The sequence below is a fragment of the Neovison vison genome, chromosome 4, assembly GCF_020171115.1.
Source record: "Neovison vison isolate M4711 chromosome 4, ASM_NN_V1, whole genome shotgun sequence".
Classification (NCBI taxonomy): Eukaryota; Metazoa; Chordata; class Mammalia; order Carnivora; family Mustelidae; genus Neogale; species Neogale vison.
Genome location: NC_058094.1, coordinates 185353323 through 185374517, shown reverse-complemented (window position 1 = coordinate 185374517; position 21195 = coordinate 185353323). Strand labels below are relative to the sequence as shown.

General features: G+C 38.2%; 1 protein-coding gene across 1 annotated transcript in view; it reads right to left on the bottom strand.

The window, feature by feature from the left end:
- Positions 1–21195, bottom strand: part of ZNRF2 (zinc and ring finger 2) — a 98541-nt gene that overhangs the window by 25246 nt on the left and 52100 nt on the right. Inside the window, exon 2 of the mRNA XM_044246310.1 lies at positions 17145–17240. Within this exon, the coding sequence (XP_044102245.1) occupies positions 17145–17240 (96 nt within the window). The remainder of the gene's footprint in view (positions 1–17144; positions 17241–21195) is intronic.

The window sequence follows — 21195 nt, the reverse complement described above, 5'->3', positions numbered from 1 at the left end:
AACTCATCAAGAGATGCCAAGGCAAAAGGACCCATAGTGAGAACTGAATCCACTTCACCGTACAATTAAAATAAATGTGAGAATTACAATTAGATGATGTATAAATTGAATACCTAAATAAAGGCAAAAGAGCTAATTATTATCTTTAATAACTGGGTGTCAAAAAGTATCATTTAAAGCTGACAAAGCAAGTAACAGAAGTATAAATATATTTAATATTACTAGATGTAAACAGATAATGTAATAACCAAAATCTGGATATAGAAGAAGGAAAGAAATTGGGGTGCCTGGGTGGCTCAGTTGTTGAATTCAAACAAACAAAAAAAGTGTGACTCTGACTCAGGTCATGATTTCAGGGTCCTGGGATCCAGCCTGACATGGGGCTCCCCACTCAGTGAAGAGTCTGTTTCTCCCTCTCTCTATGCCCCTCCCCCTGCTCATTCTCTCAAAATCTTAAAAAGGGGGGGATTTTATCATTTCATTCATCATTTCATATTTCGTCATTGCTCAAAGAAATTAATAGTGTGTAAAAATATGAGTATCAATGTTATTATATAGTTATAGTTACACTTATGAAATTAATCTCTAAAAAAAGAAATACAGTTCTTCCTAACTAAAGCAGAAATATGGAGCAAAGAAAAACTGGCTACTCGGTCAATATTTTTAAAAAGCTATAAAAACAAAAAGCAGAATACAAAACACCAGAATTAAAACTAGCTTCATTACTAAATGTAAATGGGCTAATCCAACACAGTTTAAAAAAAGAAAAAGGAGGATTAGATTGGATCCCAAATAAAATTAACCCTGTATTGTACACAAGAACCATATCTGAAACAAAAGATGAAAGATGAAAATAAAAGGAAAACACTAATCAGGCAAATACAAACAAACAAAAAAGAATTATACTCAATATCATACGAGGTCATAGTGCAAAAAGCATTAAAGGAGACACAGGACCCTTTAAACATTGAAAGATGCAATTTGCACCTACGTTATAGTAATTATGTAGTAAAAAAATTATAGCAACATTCTATAAAGTAAAGAAGTACAGGCAATACAAATAAAAACAGAAACATCAGCAGTAAACGTAAATTCACCTCAGTCCATGACAAATCAAGTGACAAGATGGATATGGAAGACCTTAAACTGAACATGAATATGGAAAATGTTCGCCAAAAATGACCACATATTAAACCACAAAGAAAAACTTAGTAAATTAAAATACAAAAATAGTACAGCGAGCATCCTCTGATCATAATATAGTAAAACTAGAAAACAAACAGAGAAACTGGAAGAAAAAGGCACCTAACTCCTGGGAATTTAAAGACTCTCACCTAACTTCTGAGTTAAAGAAGCGATACCCAAAATATACAATATCTATACAAGAAGAAAGTAACAGTGATAAAAATACTAGATATCAGAATCTGTAAGAGAAAAACTCACAACCTTGCATATTTATGATGAAAAAGGAAAGAGGAGGGTGCCCGGGTGGCTCAGTTGTCTGGTTAAGCCTCTGCCTTCGACTCAGGTCATGATCTCAGGGTCCTGGGATCAAGTCACACCTCAGGCTCTCTGCTTGGCAAGGAGCCTGCTTCCTCCCCACTGCCTGCCTCTCTGCCTACTCGTGATCTCTCTGTCAAATAAATAAATAAAATCTTAAAAAAAAAAAAAGGAAAGGGAAGAAGAAGGAAGGAAAGGAAAAAAGAAGGAAGAATGAAAGAAAACTAATTAATACCTCCCAGTAGACAAGGAAAAGCACATCTAAGGAAATCAGAAAAAAATATTTTTAAAAGCCGGAGAAATGAATTTTAGAATAGGAAAAAATGGTAGACCCAAAGGTATCTACGACCAATAATAAAAAGGGTGAAAGAAATTTTTTCTTAACTTAATGTATCAGCAAACACTGATACATTAAGTTAAGAAAAAATTGGGAAAATATCACATTTTGGCAGAAAATAAATTCTTAAGATACTTATTTGCTAACAATACACAGCAATGAAATATATAATTTTCTACTTTAAAGAAGCAAAACAGACTGAAGGCAGAAATCCAAACAGATCAATTTCTATAGAAATCAGAGACAGCTGTCCTAGAGTGATCCTCAAAAAGCATGAGGCCCAGACACTTCCACAGAGATTTACCAAACCTTTGAAGTTCAGATGATTTGAATGCTATTTATACAGCTGCAGAGCATAGAAAAAGGAAATCTAAATGATTTCTTCTGAAGCAAGCATAACATTGATTCTAAGACTCAAAAAAGATTACCCCCACACCAGTCCAATCTCAGTTCTACAAAAATCCTAAACTGAGATACTAGAAAATACACTCCAGCACTACACTGAAGGTAAAACTCCAAGTATTATCAGAAATAACAAATTCACATACATCATGGACCAAAAAAGGGTTCCAGGACTGTATCCCACAGACATACTCATACACATACAAAACACCAGGAACAATTTAACATCCATCAATAAGGGACTGGTTCATCAACTGTGGCTCACCCACCTATAAAATATAAGGTAATTGTAAAGAACCACGAAATTCATTTGGAGTAATTTCCAGGACATATTATGAATAAAAAACTTGAAGTTCAGAACCATCTAAAGCATGGTATCACCATATAAAAAGTGTGGGGGCAGATTATGTATATATATTTACATAAGCATTAAGTATTTCTGGAAGGGTAACAAGAATGGTAGGACTGGCTGCCCCTGGAAAGGGTGACCGAGGGACTGGGGTGAGAGGGAGTCTTCACTTGATATTCTTTGTGCCTCTTTGCTTTGGGACCACGGCAAACATGTTATTCAAACACAAAATTAAAAACAGTTAACACAAAAAAAGTGAGCTAAAAGTCAGCAGGTGAATGCAAACAAAAAGAAATTATTGGGAGACAATTCTCCATGGGTCTCTCATGTCTCAGGCTCTCTTTTCAATGATTTTTGTAGAGCAAACAGCCTCGGAAGATGGAGACAGTGTCCTCTGGAGGCAAGGGCAGACAGCTTACTTCCCAGGATGAAAGATCCAGGTTCCCTACCTAAGCTCAGGTCTCCTCTTCTGCAGTGCAACTTACTGAGTGTGCAGATACCACCCAGTCCTTCTCACAACACCCTGGGGAGGTGATGGAGGAAGGAGCACAAGAAAATGCTGATTAGTCTGGCTATTGCTATAAGTAGTGACATCAGAAGTCCTTTGTTTGATTCTGGTTTCTGCCAGAATCCATCAAACTGGCAGGCTAACTTGTCAGGTTTCAGGAAGGCTAAAACCTCAGGCCCTTCAGTTTTAAATAAGCATTAGTCAAAGTAATATTAGATGAAACAGACTATTACTAGGTAAAGCAAAAGAGAGAAGCACATAATATAAAAACATTCAATACAAAAGAAAAATCATAAATATCTGTGTAAATAACATAGCTATGAAATACATAGAGCCAGGGGAAAATGTGCTGCAAAGCAAGTATCACCAAAACAAATTTAAGAGACTTTAAAAAGAAAAAATTGATAAAATTACAGCCATAGAGGGGATACTGTAAAAAACTCCTTCCTAAATCTGTCAGACTATGTAGACCAGACATAAGCAAGGATACAGACTATTTCAATAATGTAATCAGACTCAATTTACTAGAGATATATATACACAGATTGCGTATTCAAAAAAATAAGTAAATCTAGTATCGCCATCAGAAATGACTTTTCATTACACATATCTCCCCCCCAAAAAATGTATCTTTGAAATGCAGAAGCCTTTTTTCTAGCTAACCCCTGAATCACACAGATTAAAAACTGAAAAGTTATCTAGTAAATAACAAGACCGTTTGATATTAAAATCCCAGATAGAGTAACTAAAGCTCTTACAAGGAAAGTACTTCTATTTCTAAAATAGTTTTACTATTAAAATGGGAAGACTGAAAAAGGGGCACCTAGATGGCTCAGTTAAGAGTCTGCCTTCAGACACTGGGTGGCTCAGTGGGTTAAGCCGCTGCCTTCGGCTCGGGGTCCTGGGATCGAGTCCCACGTTGGGCTCTCTGCTCGGCAGGGAGCCTGCTTCCTCCTCTCTCTCTCTCTGCCTGCCTCTCTACCTACTTGTGATCTCTGTCTGTCAAATAAATAAAATCTTTAAAAAAAAAAAAAAAGTCTGCCTTCAGCTCAGATTATGATCTCAGGGTCCTGGTGGGATCAAGCCCTCCATCTCTGCACTCTCACTCTCTCAAATAAATAAAAATAAATCTTAAAAAAAAAACAAAACCCTGAAAAAAGGAGCTTTAAATTGTACTTAGTAATAATAAGTTAGTAGCTTTATTTACAACTCTGAAACAGCTTCTTTGAAAATATCAATGAAATATATGCCCCTTTTAGCTAGCTAGCGTAAGGCAAAAAAGTACAAAACAAAATGTGTAACATTTGAACGAAACATTTTAATGAAAAAGGCAGTATAGCCAAAGACATTAAAAGATTAAAACAACTGTAAGCAAATGTTATATGCAATGCTATGACAATTAATTACAAAATCTGGAGGATAAGGTTTATTTTCTAGCAGAATGCAAATTCTCAAAACCAACTCAGAGTAGGAAAATCTGAACACACTAATGATCACAAAAGTCAGAAAGACTGCCATAGATCTACCTTTAAAAGGTAGATGGTTTTATAGGTGAACTCTATCTGATCTGAGAAGAACAGTACTTTCTAGGTTAAATTATCCCATAGCAACGATGGAGAGGAGCATTCCCATTCATTTTTGCCAGCATAATTTTTGTCTAACGTTAAGTTTGGTTATCAATGTTTTAATAGAGCAGTAACACACAGTCAAACAGAGTTCAATCCAGTCACATTAGAAATCAAGCAAACTCGACTAAGACATTACAAAATCAACATAATTTATCAACAAATAAAAAAGGGAAGAAAGTTGGGATGCTTGGGTGGCTCAGTTGGTTAAGCAACTGCCTTCAGCTCACGTCATGATCCTGGAGTGGCAGGATCAAGTACCAGGTCAGCTCCCTGCTCAACAAGGAGTCTGTTCTCCCTCAGACCATAGCCCCTCTCATGCTCTCTCTCAAATAAATACATAGTATCTTTAAAAGGAGGGGGACATTTAATAAAATTTAAGCTATTCTTTGCCTAATGCAAAAAAAAAAAAAAATTGACATGTATTCAATAAATATAATTTACTGAACTCCAAGCAAGCATCCATTAAGCAGTGAAACACTAAAGACAATGAACAAGACAGGCATGCCCACTGCACCATTATTATCTACATCATTTTTAAGCTTCAAACTACTGCAGTAAGACAAAAACAAAACGTATATAAAACTTGGAAACACCTTCATTGGCAGATGAGAGCTACAAGTCTAGAAAATCCAAGGATTCACCTATAACCAATAGCTTCTCTTTTTATCAGCAAAACCAGTTTGAAATTCAAATGGTAAAAACAAATGCTACTCGTAACAGTAACAAAACTATAAAATACTAGATATAAACTTAAGTTTAACACTAAATATATAGGTTCTCAATGAACCAAAACAAATGTAGAGACAAACCATGTTTCCTTGATAGGTAAACTGAAAACTTAGAACAGCACTGAGCAAGGACAGTGTGTAACCTGAAACTTATATAATGTTCAAGTTTACCTTAATTTGAAAAAAGACAGCACACATCTTTCTTACCAATTTAATAAAGGGTAACACAGGTAGTCCAGTTGAGTGAACTATATATTCAACTTTTCTGTACTCTGTATATAATAACCATAAAATGTCTAAGTTAGAAAGTAAGACTTCATGATAGAAGCCCTCACTGTGAGAATTCCACAATATAAAACCCGAAATAATACAAAGATTAACTCACATCTTCCCTCTAAAAATGATAAAGTCTTGTGTTGCTGGGCGTACAATACTAGCACTCATTCCTCTAAATCCTTCTCATGCACACTACGATGTTTCTAATAAACTAAGATCTTAAAAAAAAAAAAAAGCAAGATCATGTCCTTCAAACTACAGTTATGTGCCACATTCAGTATGTTCAGGTGTATTCTGGGAGTACTTATAATCAGAGAGCATATATGGCACACAGGATTTTGGAAGAAAATTCTTTTATATCACATTTGTGAATGTGGAAATTTAATCTTTTTTTAAACTAAAGAAATGTATGGTTTGCATCTTAGGATTAAGTCTCCAGGTTAAACTTTTCCTATTCTGTATTCTTTTACTGACTGACTGATGGACTCAGATATATTTAACTTAAACTTTTGGTTCTAACTCAGTATTATACTAGACCAATTTTGTTGCTCAAATTGTTCATTGGGAGCTCTCTCAGACTGGTTCCATGTCCCTCTGACACCACCTTACTTTGAATTCCGAACACTTCCTAGCTTTCAGACAACACAAAATCTCCAGGTTCCTCTTTATTTTCTCTGCTCCAGCCCTAGAAACAGCCGCTTTGCCAATCTGGTTCTTTTTACTGGAGATTTATTTTTAAATATTAGAAATCAAGATCTAGGTGTTGGGTGTCAAAGATTTTTTAGTTATAAAAAAGTTGCTCGTGGGGTGCCTGGGTGGCTCAGTGGGTTAAGTCTCTGCCTTAGGCTCAGGTCATGATGGCAGGGTCCTGGGATGGAGCCCTGAATGGGGCCCTCTGCTCAGCAGGGAGCCTGCTTTCCCCCCCTCCCTCTGCCTGCCTCTCTGCCTACTTGCGCTGTCAAAGAAATAAAATCTTTTTAAAAAAAAAAAGTTTACTGGCATCAAAAAGCATTATAAGGAAAGGCCTAAGACTGAGGTAAACACCAAGGAATAGAGTTCAAAGAGATTAAGGTAAGAGAACACCCAAATTAACAGTAATCTAGGAGGTGCTGAAAGGTCAAGAAGCCTGGAGACCCCAAATCAGTCTAGCAGAAAATGGAAGAAAACAAGCAAATCATAAATCTTATGATTATCTGGATGGCAAAGGAGGGCTATCTAGAATATATTCTTTACAGCTTTTACTGTTATATTACCTTACTTCACTTAAAATGTTAAGAGTTAATTACAATCCTCCCCAAAATACAGCGCCACTGTGCTAATACTGCGTTCCCTGAAACCAAACCACTCTGTGGCTGGGGAGATACTATTCAAGGCCATTTCTGAGGAAAATCCAGGGCAGTATTTTGAATTATCAGGGCTACTGTGACTTAAACAGGGGCAGAAAAAGCACTTAAAAAAAAAAATATATATATATATATATGGGGCTCAGTTGTTAAGGGTCTGCCTTCGGCTCAGGTCATGATCCGACTGTCCTGGGATGGAGCCCCACATCGGGCTCCCTGCTGGGCAGAAAGCCTGCTTCTCCTTCTCCCATTCCCCCTGCTTGTGTTCCTGCTCTCACAGTCTGTCTCAAGTAAATAATTAAGATCTTTTAAAAAAAAAAAAAAAAAGTAATTAATGGTCACTGAGAAAATATTTACAAGCATTTCTTTAACAGTACCCCCCCACCCCAAAATCCTTCTTGAATTCAACAAAACATCCAGTGACTATGCAAAAATCCTTACTCCTTCCTCGTGCAGGAACTTGGGGGGGGGCGTGGGGGGGGTGGACACTGGCGGAAGCAGATCACATTTTGTAATTTTCATAGCCTACAAAGATTCAACATCCCTGGCTTTTTGTTTAGAAGATACAGGTTCTCAACTATCTCCTGACCCCAAACTGAGTCACTCTACTGCTAACCCTCACACCTGAAAGGCCTTGTTGGAGAACCTTACCGTAACTGCAAGTTGTCTCACTAGCTAGACCCAGGCAATCTGGAAGTTCCTCATCCCCTCCTCTGTCCTTAAAATGTGCATTCCGCTTCCCTTCCCCACTCCCAGAAACTGCCTCAAGGATACAGCCTTGAGACAGTTATGTGGTACTGAGAGCGTTTGGACAGTATATGCGACTAAACCTAGTTAGGGCCTCTCTAAGATTTGGCAGGCAGAGATCCACTCGCACTGCTGCTGCCCAGGACAAACCCCTGCTTACTAAAACTGTCCCCTACTGGGATGCCTGACTGGCTCAATCAGAGGCATGTGCTACTCTTAATCTTGGCGTTGTGAGTTCAAACCCCATTTTGGTGGAGATTACTTAAATATTTTTAAAAAACAAAAAACTGTCATCTACCAATTTGAACTAGTCTGTCTCTTTATTTGGTCTCTGGCCTCTGCCTGGTCTCTTCCTGCCCTCTGCATAGCAGAGCAGCTTCCTAACACAGCTGGGAAACTCTGGGGAGCTCTGGAACCAACACTGCTCCCTCCCCTTTCTAGCACTCATTAAGCCCAACTCCTCCTATCTCCGTACAGTCTCTGACGTGGCTCTCTTTCTCCTCCCTGTGCTCCATCTAACACTTCCACAGCAAGTACCACACCATTCTCTAAATGGTCTTTAGAGAAATTGTTTTCTTTATAAACATTTCTGCATATGAAAGATTCAAGTTCAAAATAATTTAAATAGATCATCTTTTACTATGCACTTTTCTATACAGAGAAAATATTTTGTGAAACTGTTGACAGACATGAGCTGAGCCCTAGCTTGGTTTTATAGAGGGAAAACATAAAAAAATAAGAGAACTTTGGAAATGCACTTTATTCGTATTTGTATTGGAATTCCTTGAAAATAAGATGGTCAATACCACACATCTTAACCAAAACAAGAACAGCAACCAGTACAAAACCTTTCTCTCTTTGAGGACAAGTATAGTTGGTTCATTTGGTCTTCTTAGGATCTCTGATGTGTTTCTTCGGATTTCTTAAAATCAGCAAAGCTCAACTTGAATGTTAGAATAATTTTTTTTTTCATCAACATTATGAAAGTGAAGCAACAATAAGAACACAAGAGGTAGAGCTGACAAATGATATGAAAGATCTATGAAATGAGACAAATCAAGAATTGGTAAATAAAAAAATGTCCTCATCCTGAAATTTTATTGATGAAATTAGAAATGGAATCTAAAACCTACCTCAGGCTTTAGAAATCTACCAGAACTTCCTTCTCACTGAACTGTGTATTTTAGTTCAATTTCTATTCTATGTATCTCATTTGAAAAGGATGCTCTAAGGAATGTATCTCCAGTGAAACAGTTATCCACATGTAGTCACTGTACTTTCTACAGTACTTCAATTTCTATAGGGAGATAAAAGGGTCTAGGCTTGGGGTGCCTGGGTGGCTCAGTGAGTTAAGCCTCTGCCTTCAGCTCAGGTCCCGATCTCAGGGTCCTGGGACCCAGCCATGCATTGGGCTCTCTGCTCAGCAGGGAACCTGCTTCCTCCTCTCTCTGCCTGCTGCTCTGCCTACTTTTGATTTCTCCCTGTCAAATAAATAAATAAAATCTTAAAAAAAAAAAAGAAAAAGGATCTAGGCTTCCACAGGATTAAGCAATCTGCCTGTCAAATTCAGACTTCAGATTTTAGATGTGTAGGCCACCAAGGTGCCCATAAAAAGCAGGAATTTTTTTTTTTTCATCAAACTGCAGCTTTAAATTGAGAGCAGAATCAGATTACCCTCCTACTGCCCCCCCTGCTTTTCCATATCTTACACAATTCTGCTATGTAAAACATGTAATTTGGAATTAAGTAACTATGGGCTTTTAAAATAAAATATCAAAGGAACTGCAGATTTGTTAGCATGTTAAAAATATGGCACCTACTATAGGTTTACCTCTTCAAGTCAAAGGTAATCTCTTAGTAAGAACAGGTCTTGTTTACTTAGCACTTGCTACCTACAAAGAACTATGCATGATTTCTCACTTGATTCTTACAGTCTATTAGAGGCACTCCTTCTAGTCCTAAGTTTCTGGGAGAGAAAACCAAGACAAAGATGACACAGCTATTAAGTGGTAAAATAAGGATTTGATCTTAGCAAGCTGAATTCAAAGTTAGTACTTTGTTCAAGTCAGTTAGTGCTTTGCAGTTCTTTAACAATGTTTTTTAATGCAAATTGGTACTGCTTTTGAGCATCTATGTATTAAAAATAGGGCAGTAAAATTTAATTTAATTCTTATAGGCATGAAACTTCTTAATGGCATACAATGGATAAGACTGTAACAATGTTTAAGTTTCTCACAGGACCATGCCCGATCCATTGCCTTTGTATAAACACACACTGAATTTTAAATTACTACACATATCAAAAAGCATTTTAGAAATGTTAACACAAGTGGAATAAGGTAGTATTTTTCAGGTTCTTTTTATTAGGTACTTGGTTTATGGTGTCTCTAGGTATGATTTTATTTTTATTTATACTGCTAGGCATCATAATGCTCCTGTAAAATCGGAGGAACTCTTGTCTTTCAGCAATTCTAGACGATTCTCTGCCATTTCCTTTTAAACACTGTCTCTTGCCAGATCCATCTCCCATCATACATGTGTCGTGCCTTTTGTCCTACAGTCTTTTAGTGAGCCTATCATCTGGCCTGTAAACTTCATAAATATTTCTCAGGGTTTTTTTCCTCCCTCACTAGGTGGAACGAGATGGCTAGAGTGGGCTGGAGTTGAGTTCTTCCCTTTTCTCAGGTCAGTCAGGTTCTGGTTAACTAGTTTCTCTGAGGCAGGCCCTGTTAAGAAGAGTCCTCTGGTGTAATTCAAAATGGTCCCCCCTTCTCCTTCCTCTTACCATAGAACAGGAGGGGATTCTTCCCCCATACTTACAAGGGGAACCTGGTCAAGCTCCTGGAGGACAATCTTACAAAACTGTTGGAGCCCCACCGTGACTAGGTCTCCCTGGAGTTTAAAACCCTCAGACTTGTCTGCACTGAGCCCCCAGCAATTCATCAATTACAGTTCAGGTTTACCGACCCTAGCGCTGGTGTCCCGCAGTGGTTCCCATTCCTGAGCATCTGCTAAACCCAAGACTTGTTACTGCAACCACTGAGGGAGGCTGGCAGTTTTCCTGTGTCCTCCCATCTCCACTTACGAATTCAAGAAAAGTTACTGATTTTTCAGTCTGAGCCAGCTTTTTACTTAGTTTGTAGGACAGAGGGCTACTTCCAAATTTCTTACATGTGGAGCTAGAAACCAGAAGTCAACCCCATCTCTTTTTCTGAGATTTTACATATGGTAGATGCTCTCATCCCAGGCTCCTCTCTCCACCGCTGTTATACTCTGCTCTAATTTTCTCAGACCCATCTTATACCTCACTAATTCTCCTCAGAGCTCTAATTGGCTGTTCAATCTATTTGTTGCTATTTAATTTCAATGACTTAAGTCTAAACGGTTTAATTTCACTATGTGTCTTTTTTTTTTTTAACTTATTCCCTATTCATTCTTTTATCACTACAATGACTTGAAAATAAATCTGAAGTTCTTAGGGGTAGTAATTATAATCACACCTGTACCCACTCCTTGTGTATTTTTAATTTTTCATACAGGTTCATCTTTAATAGACAGTGACTGCATTTTTCTAAAGGAATCCCATGTTGGTTTTAGAACGGTTGTGCTTTTGTTTTGTCAACCTCTTCTAGGGTGTCATCTATTCTAAAATTTCTATGTTCCAGAATAAAGGGTCTTATACTTTCTATTGCCTTCAGTTTCACTGTATTTCATGACAATTTATGGGACAAAAAAATTAACTTTACCTCAATGCTGTCCCATAACGTGATCTTTACAAAGTAATTTAAAGCTATTAAGAATCCACATTTAAATTAAAACTCAACCCCAGTAACTATCAATGCAAAATATGAACAGATATGTCAAAATCACATATAATCGAAACTCCACAAAAGCCAAAGTTTATACAAATTCAGACAATGATAACCACCCCCTTACTTAAAACCCTGCTTTATGGCCAACAAATTTTTTTAACCACAAATCAAGCAGGTATGTCATTTTCAGAAATATTCTGAATTCATAAAGATTAAACATGCGGAGGGGGTCTTAAAACCAAGAAAATGCAGTACGTAAGGCAGAGAGCAAGTTTACAACTTAAAATGCCACTGGACGGCTACTGATCCGCACCGGAATCCAGGTCTGTGTGCCTGGTGCATAAGGATCTTCAACACTTGAGTCTGTGCTTTACATTCTCTGGCAGACTGCACAGAAGGCAGGAACCTTCTTCCTCACTTTCATTACAAAAAGAGTTCCCTTCCAAGGGACTCAATCTTTCTTCAAATTTGTTTATGGTAATAGTCACATCTTACCCTGTCGGCAGTCAGGTTTATTCCTGATGATTGTGAAAAGCTCTGCTCTGATTCACTGATAAGTTTGTAATAAACTCTCGAGAAAAGCCAGCCTTCAGTTACATGTCCTGCAGGTACACATGCACACGCATAAGTACCAATTTCCACTAAAGCAGAGATTTTTTTTTTTATATTTTATTTGTTTATTTTACAGAGAGCTAGAGAGAGCACAAGTAAGCAGAGAGGCAGGGAGAGAGGGAGAGAGAAGCAGGCTCTCTGCTGAGCAGGGAGCCCAGGACCCTGGGATCATGACCCGAGCCGAAGGCAGCCACCTAACCAACTGAGCCACCCTGGCGCCCCAAAAGCAGAGATTTCTTAAATACGAACCTTACTACCTTCATTTACACTCCTGTAAACTAAAATAAAACTGAACTTTATAGGACACAAAACATGTTATGATCTAGTGAACTTTAAAGACCAAAAAAATCAAAACTAAGAACTTGCTAACAGTATTCATCTTTTGGTTTTGGTTCTGAAACACTTCAGAAAATGAGGAACTAAGAAATGAAGAGACTCTATGCCCATAAAATTTATATTAAGTTCACAGACTACCAGTGAATTATTAGGTCCATAAACTAAACAATCAAGCACACAGAAAAGGGGGAAAGTATATGAAATAGTCAGTGATGACCCACAGAAGGACAAAAATGTTCACCTTTAGCCCAGAAGGCGGATCTATAGCCTGCATAGTTCCGATAAGGATCAAATACGGACTGGTTGCTACATTCTTACAGGGTCTCATGACTGCCTGTTTGTCACCCATAGTTAATATCAAGCTGAATGATAAGCACCAGAGAAATCTTGTGAAAGTAGTTTTACGAGTAGAAATTCGAAGAAAACATTTATGATCTAATATTCCCTTCATGTCCCCTCCACCTTCAACACTAAGCATATACCCACCCGCTGCATGCAGAAAAGTGTAGCTCTTCCTGCCTACAATAAATAAACTTACTAAGCTGCATTGTAAAAAAGTCTCACTAGTTCTTTCTTAACTGCCAGAGCATACTCAGTGATCATGCAACAGGCAGTCCCTGACTTAAGGGCAGTCGATACAGATGAACACTCACTGTGGCACTCTGAATTTTTTCCATCCTGCCAAGGTAAGCACTGCAGGTTTACCACCTGCACTAGGTAAGCACTGACATCATTCTGAATCATTCCCTGCCAGACTGCCTTGGGCCTCCTACCTGAACCTCTGTCGAGCCAGCTGCCTTAACCCTGAGAGCTTCTACCCAGCCAATTTTCTTCTTCAGTTACCAAGACTTGAGTACTTGTATATATTATTACAGGTTAAAGAAAACAAACAAAAAACCAAAATCATTGTGAGCTAGTCTGGAAACCAAACACTTAAAGAGTAACGTCTCTTGAGTATAATCTGCAACTATGAATCACCAATTTTATGTTTCAATTTCTGAAATTCATGCTATTGTAGAGTTTGACTATAAATATATTCAGCCTGAAAAACAAGCTCAACTAATCAATCTTCTTGCTCTGAATATTTATAGTTAAATTAGTATACATTTTACGAATACTTTTCAAAATTTCAGTTCTAGCTAGTTTAAGAAAGGCTGTAAAAGGTATAATAAACACCATGCTAAAAAAAATTCTCATTTGAGTATCAACACAATTTACACACCCTACCTCTCTGATGCACATCTTTCTTTAGAATCAATTTTTAGGAATTCAAACTGGAAGTTAGAAAACCATGGGACTGACACCAGATTTTTCTGACTCAACTTACTCTCAACTTTGTAGTGATCCTAAATGACTACCTTACCAGTTTAGAGCCCAATTTTATCACCTGTGATAGAGGAGATTTGGAAAACTAAAGGGTAACAGAATCTGCTATCTCAAAATAAACCTCTTCGGTTAGGATTATTTTCAAGAGATTGAAAAACAGAAGCAGAAGCTCTGAAAAGAGTAAACATTATCCTTTTGTAAGGGAAATTTGCATTTATAAAGGAAATCTCCATTTGTAAAACTGTCATAAGAAGACTATTACAAGAGAATCTATCTTATCAGTGGAGAAGACACCCGGACTTAAATATGCATAACAAACACCTTATTTACCTTGATTTTCCTTGTAACGTCCCATAACTAGAGGCTCCCAACCCCACCTTCACTTTCTTGGTCTTTAGCTAAAGACAGCATTAAACCCACATTCTAAATCATCTCAGAGATTTACTCCCTTCTCCGAGGGTATCTCCCATGTATACAAGTCTTAAGCACTGCTAAACTTTTGGTTTTCTCTTATTAATCTCTTTTATTAGAGGTCTCTGCCAAGAATTCAGAAGGGTAGACCGGATCGTTTTTTTCCTTCCCCACAGGGTTCTGCCCTCAAAACCGCCTGGTGTAAGAATTCCTGCAGACCGTAATGGGAAGGCATACTGCCCATCAGCCACCACTCTCTAACCTCAAACAGCCAATCCAAACGACTTTTTCTTTTACCACTGCTGGCCACTGTCCCATTTTTATGAAGAAACTGTTTTTGGCTGCTTTTTTTCAAACGTTTATAGATAGTTAATATATATTTAACAAATTAAAAAGTTTCAGATCTACCTACCATAAAGTAAGTAGTCATTCTTAAAAATATCTGCACCTTTATTTGCTTTTCCCATTAAGTTTACTAATGTCTGAATTTGAAGACTATTAAGTATTTAAAACCTAAATTCTTGGCTTACAGTTTTCAATAACAAAAATTCAACTGAGTAAATTTTGAAGATCTAACTGGCTTTATTAATCAATTCATGAATTAGGCAGCATTCTCTCTAGCACGTAGAGGGGAGCTTGAAAGGGCTACAAGAAAGGAAAGGTTTTTAAAGGTAGAGAGGAGGTGGAAAAAAAGAAAAATTATTTGCAAAATATCCACTGTTTTTAGTCAAGGTCACCCTTCTCAGGCGAACTGGAGGCATCTATCACATTTCTTAGTGCTGACCAGGAAATTCTCATGTTGACTAAAGACTACAACTGGGGGTGGGTGGGGGCGGATTGCAGTTAGGTTAGGTATTAAAGTCTTAGTTTACTGGCTTGGTGCCTTGACCTAAGTGACACCATTTTGGACCTGTGGGTTCCTTTTCAACAACACTATACCCAAGCAAAAGGTTATGTACTGATTCTTGGAGGTATCTTCAAGACACCAAATACAGGAGCTAGTAAAAAATAAACTCCTCACTTGAGGGGCCTGGGTGGCTTGGTGGGTTAAATAAAGCCTCTGCCTTTGGCTCAGGTCATCATCTCAGGGTCCTGGGATGGAGCTCTCTGCTCTGCAGGGAGCCTGCTTCTCCCTCTCTGCCTACTTGTGACCTCTGTCAAATGAATAAGTAAAATCTTAAAAAACAAACAAACAAACAAAAAATTCTTGGCTTGAGTCCAGTTAAGGAAATTAAAAACTGCCAAATATCAACATTCACAAAGACTGTAGCATATACATATATGTAGCATATATATATGATTTATATATATGTATATATATATCTTTCACAATAAGGAAATGTACAGAATACTAAGGTTATGTGCAAACACTGTTCAAGGAATTAACATTTGTGCTTTCAAAATGCACGGCTAGACTCTTAACATTTAAGGATTTTTATTTTTAAAACGCTTGCAATAAATATGATTATGGAGGGCAATAAGACAATGGAGTACAAATGAGAAACAAGCCCCATCACTTTTTTTTTTTTTTAAGATTTTATGTATTTATTTGACAGAGAGAAATCACAAGTAGAGGGAGAGGCAGGCAGAGAGAGAGAGGGAAGCAGGCTCCCTGCTGAGCAGAGAGCCCGATGCGGGACTCGATCCCAGGACCCTGAGATCATGACCTGAGCCGAAGGCAGCGGCTTAACCCACTGAGCCACCCAGGCGCCCCAACCCCCATCACTTTTATCTCAAATTTTGAGCCTGAGAATGTTTATTTTTTAAGAAACTGAATTTCAATTATATTATGCAAAGTAACCAATTCAATTTCACAATGCAAGAAGGTTTGGATATAATCAACAGGTGCATTTAGTATTCAAAGGAACTGCTATAATCTTCTTTTACTTATTCATTGGAAAATAAAGGGTGGGGGGAAAGGGTTCTATTGTCAATACTATAATGGTATGGCTGAAGCACTTCTCTATTAAAAAGAGATTCCTAAATCAGTTTGCAAAAGAGCTAAACAGGGTAACATGTTTATGTCAATATTAAAGTCTACCTCCCACCCCAGAATTTTTATAATCTGGGGAGAAATCTCAAAAAAAAATTTTTTTTTTTTTTAAATCTCAAATTCTTAAGTGGGCTAAACTGGTTAACTTCTGGCTAATGCTCAGCTGTAGGATCCATCTGTTTTATGCACTGCTGTATCCCAACCTCCTAACACTACACCTCATACTCCACAGGTTCTCGTAGGACATTTACTGAAGGGAGCCTGGGTGGCTCGGCGGTTTAAGTGACCGCTCTTGATTTTGCTGGAGTCCTGATCTCCTGGTGTGGGACCTTGCCCTCAGCAAACTGTCTGCCTGTCTCTCTCTAGGGTCTTTGCCCCTCCCCCAAATCATATACTCTCAAATAAAGAAACAAATAAAATCATTAAAGAAAAAAAGACATTTGTTGAAAGAAGTCAACCTTTCAATTGGGTTCACTGTTTACTGGTGCTCTTCCTACTCATTCTATTTCAAATCAAATACTACATTTGAAAAATCCATGAAAGTTCTTATAGGCTTTTGAAATTTGTCTATTTAAGAATTTTTGAAAAAAGCCAGGCATGAACTGTGTGATTTTTTTTTTTTTTTTTTAAAGTCTATTTCAAAATGTACCAAGGCTACACTGAGAAATCTTGCCTAGTATTTTAAATGTCTGGAGATCGTGGTCAGGAAAGAATGGTAAAGCCAAAGCATCAGACCTAACTAAAAAACCAGTTACCTCCAGGGTTCCTTGCCTTTTAAATTTTACCTGAAACATAAAATTCATAAAATCTAAGGTAATTTAAAGCACCAGACTTACCATTATAGGTTATTCTTGGCTTTGTTAAACACATCACAAGATGCAAATCCATTTCATCTGAAGGTACAAATTTTGAACATACGGGGCACTTAAATCCTAAAAAGTAAAAGAAACACATTTAACTCAATTATTCCAAATATCCAATTCTATTTCTTAAAAAGCATCAAAGGCAAAAAACATTTCAAATTTCAATATTATACTTACAGTAAGGTTAGGAAAGTTAGGTTGGGAAAAGTTTGTAACTATTAACTGACTTCAATCAATTTATAAAGACCATCCCATTTCAAATGAAACAAGTACAGATGAGAAGAATTTGGCTCACTACAAAACTCCCATATCTTTTCCTAACATATGGGTCCAATCATTCTTGTTCCTAATTTTTTACATTAACCTGAACTTTTAATTTTGTGAAAATTACCTTTCCCAGCTTAGTAGGGCACAATCTGAGTCACAACGTTTTTACATCTACACAGTACCTTAAAACTATTCTACTCCATTGAACTTTTAAAGATTATTCTGATGAAGAAAGTCAATATTGGCAAAAACCAGGTCTAGAATCCAAGACTTCTGTCCTCTAGTACAGTCATCTTTCTCACACTATGCTACTACATTCACAGTGCAAACTGAAAATAGATCAAATAGGAAAGATTTCCCAGTCAACTCTGACACTTAAATATTAGTTTCTTACAACATTCGTTCCTCACTAAGTATTTGCCTGAAGTAGTCTATTAAAAACAAACTGGATATTAAAGGAGAGAATACCCTATGGATTCAGGTCTTTCCTACTCCCTCACCTACCAGGGTAAGTCCCATCTCTGGTTCCTTACCACCGCCCTGCTGACCTACTGCTCCCTCTCTGACATCTCGAAGCAGATGAACAACGCTGGACACTTGATTCAAGATAGCCAATTTATCGTTTGGCTAGAACAACAAACCGCAAATGGCACACAAAAAGATGGTCTGGGCCAATCTCTTGTTCTGGGAAATATGACAAGGAACAGCAAGAGAGTACACTTGTCAGCTGTAAAGAGCTGAGGCAGAAAGAGCACATGTAGGTTTGAGAGAGACCAGCGGCTCATGTAAGCCTGACTTAAATGAGAACTGAAACTACCAGCATGTGCAGATAGGAGAAGTAGTACCTTGAGAGACAAGAGCTCGTAAGAAGGGTAGTGAAAGAAACCAGTCGCAGCCGCTGCCGCAGAATCTGACAGCTCCATACTTCTAGCACATGTGTGTTCTTGGAGGCACTCTCCTCTGTTCACTGTGACTTGAAACTCACTGTGGCCAAATGTGCCAGACTAGAATCATACACTTCATGCAAAACTTTTTATACAAACCAGGAAAAGTTCTTGGCATGGGTACTTAATCCAGGTATTCAAAGTCCTAAATGAAATATATGATTTGAACACTGCTTTTGACATTGTAGTAAATGCATTTTAAAATAAAGAATAAAGGTATGGTTACTTCCCCTTCTTGAAAACCACCAAAATAAACAGAAGAAAGAGGAAAGGACATTCATTTAAGATGAAACTACAAAATAGCTATAATCCCCAAACTATACCAATATAAGGAAATTTAAGTCAAATGATTCAAGTAGCATTCATATTTCAAAGACCAACCAACAATCTTCTGCTTTCAATTGAAAAAAGAAAATCTTCCCTTTAAGTTAAAAAGGACATCAAAGAGGGAAAGAGGAAACCAATTTTCTAACTATTGATCAGAATCATCGGAGTATAAGCATATGAACTCTTAAGTTACCAAAGCACAATACTGTGAAGTACTGTGAGGATCCAACTGCTCAAGAAGAGAGCCGAAGGAGAGAGAACGCGATGGGCAAACAACCACCTGGATTTCTAGTGAAGTACAATAAATTAGTATGTTTCTTTCTTCTCCCATCTAAAATCCACTGAAATGAGAATAAAAGAAATTAAGATAAAGAACCTGAGACCACAGATGAGAAAAGAGAAACTATGAGGACTGAGAAAACAGACATCCCAAGTGCCCGTGGAAGTCAGTCAAATCTCACTACCTAATTCTCAAAGGATTCAAAAATCTACACCTCTGGGGCGCCTGGGTGGCTCAGTGGTAAAGCCTCTGCCTTCAGCCCAGGTCACGATCCTGGGGGATCGTGACCCCGCATTGGGCTGCTCAGCAGGGAGCCTGCTTCCTCCTCTCTCTGCCTGCTTCTCTGCCTACTTGTGATCTCTGCCTGTCAAATGAATAAATAAAATCTAAAAAAAAAAAAAAATCTACACCTCTGAATGACTTCCCAAGACAATGGTGAGGCATGAGGTTAACATCTAGATTGATTCCAAGACTGGGGGGAAAAAAAAAATCCCTGGATTCTCAATACATGACACATGGCAACTACAAAAAACTACAGTTCCCTAACTACAGCAGTAGAATGATAGCTAACTATAGTAGAATACAAGACCTAAAATAGAGATTTGAGGACCCCAGGCACAGAAATGGGAAGGAAGAGAATAAAACACAGGGATAAAAGATCCATGTACAGAAAGGCCCCGTCTGCCAACTTCCTTTACCAAGAAATTGGCAGACTCTTCTTTTAAATCAAAAATGACCCACAGAATAGAATATAAAGAACCTTGTCTGTGGATAACCCCCAGCCTTAAACATAAAGCTTCCCATCAGCTTTTTAGCGCCTCCCTCATAAACATAATGCAACAGAAGAAAAAAATGTGCATGATTAAAACAGAACACACCAGAAACAAATCCAAAAAGACAAAAATATTTACAACATCCCAGAAGGACAATAACCTTGATACACAAAGAATTCTTTAAAACTGTGGAAAATCAAACACCAGTTAGAAAAACGGGCAGAAGTTCTAAACCAGTATTTCACCAAAAGGATACTCAACTGAACTTTAAACAAACACTGCACATTATCAGAATAGAAGAAGCACCTTCCTCCTAAGTTCTCTCTTTTTTTTTTTTTTTTAAGATTTTATTTATTTCAGAGAGAGAGAGCACAAGTAGGCAGAGAGGCAGGCAGAGATAAAGGAGGGGAAGCAGGCTCCCCGCTGAGCAGAGCCCAAGGCAGGGCTGGATCCCAGGGCCCTGAGATCATAACCTGAGCTGAAGGCAGAGGCTTAACCCACTAGCCACCCAGGCACCCCAAGTTCTTTTTCTTTATTCCCATTTTAGTGGGTCTTAGGAAGAGAAACACGTGTTTAATTCACATTAACTAGAAATCCAGGTTAGTTACTGTACTACTACTGCTTTCTCTCCTTGGGTTTTACTTTATCTCTACATTAAGAAATCACTACTTAGGGGCGCCTGGGTGGCTCAGTGGGTTAAAGCCTCTGCCTTCGGCTCAGGTCATGATCCCGGGGTCCTGGGATCGAGCCCCACATCAGGCTCTCTGCCTGGCGGGGAGCCTGCTTCCTCCCCTCTCTCTCTGCCTGCCTCTCTGCCTACTTGTGATCTCTGTCTGTCAAATAAATAAAATCTTTAAAAAAAAAAAAAGAAAGAAAGAAATCACTACTTACCCCAGATTGGCAGAAACTCAAAACCTTGACAACATACTGTTGGTGAAGCTGTACTTTCATACACTGCTAGTAGTGATGAAGTTCTAGAACCTAGGTGAGGTTCGGTGGGCTGAGGTCCGGAGCCAATGACCAAGAAAGAATTGAGACATCTTCGGTGCAAAATGGTGGTTTATTAAAGCACGGGGACAGGACCAGTAGGCAGGAAGAGGGGCTGCCCCGGGTTGTGAGAGATGGCAGGTTACTTACCTTGAGGTTGGGGGAAGGTGAGGGGAAGGGAGGTTTCAATGGAGCTTTCATATGCTAAAGAGGGCCTACAAGGTGCCCGGATACCGGAGGCCTTGCTGCTTGGCAAGACATTCACATTTCTGCTATTAAGCGTCTTTGTTAGTGAGATTTGGGTTTAGAAGAAACTTAACTTTATTTAGGGCTTGAGGAACTGAGTTATTTGCCTCTGTAAATTGTGCTATTGATAAGGTAACTTCTTTGTTTGTAGCTCTCTAGGACATTTGTAAACCAAGGGAGACTTACTCCTGTCTTGTAGG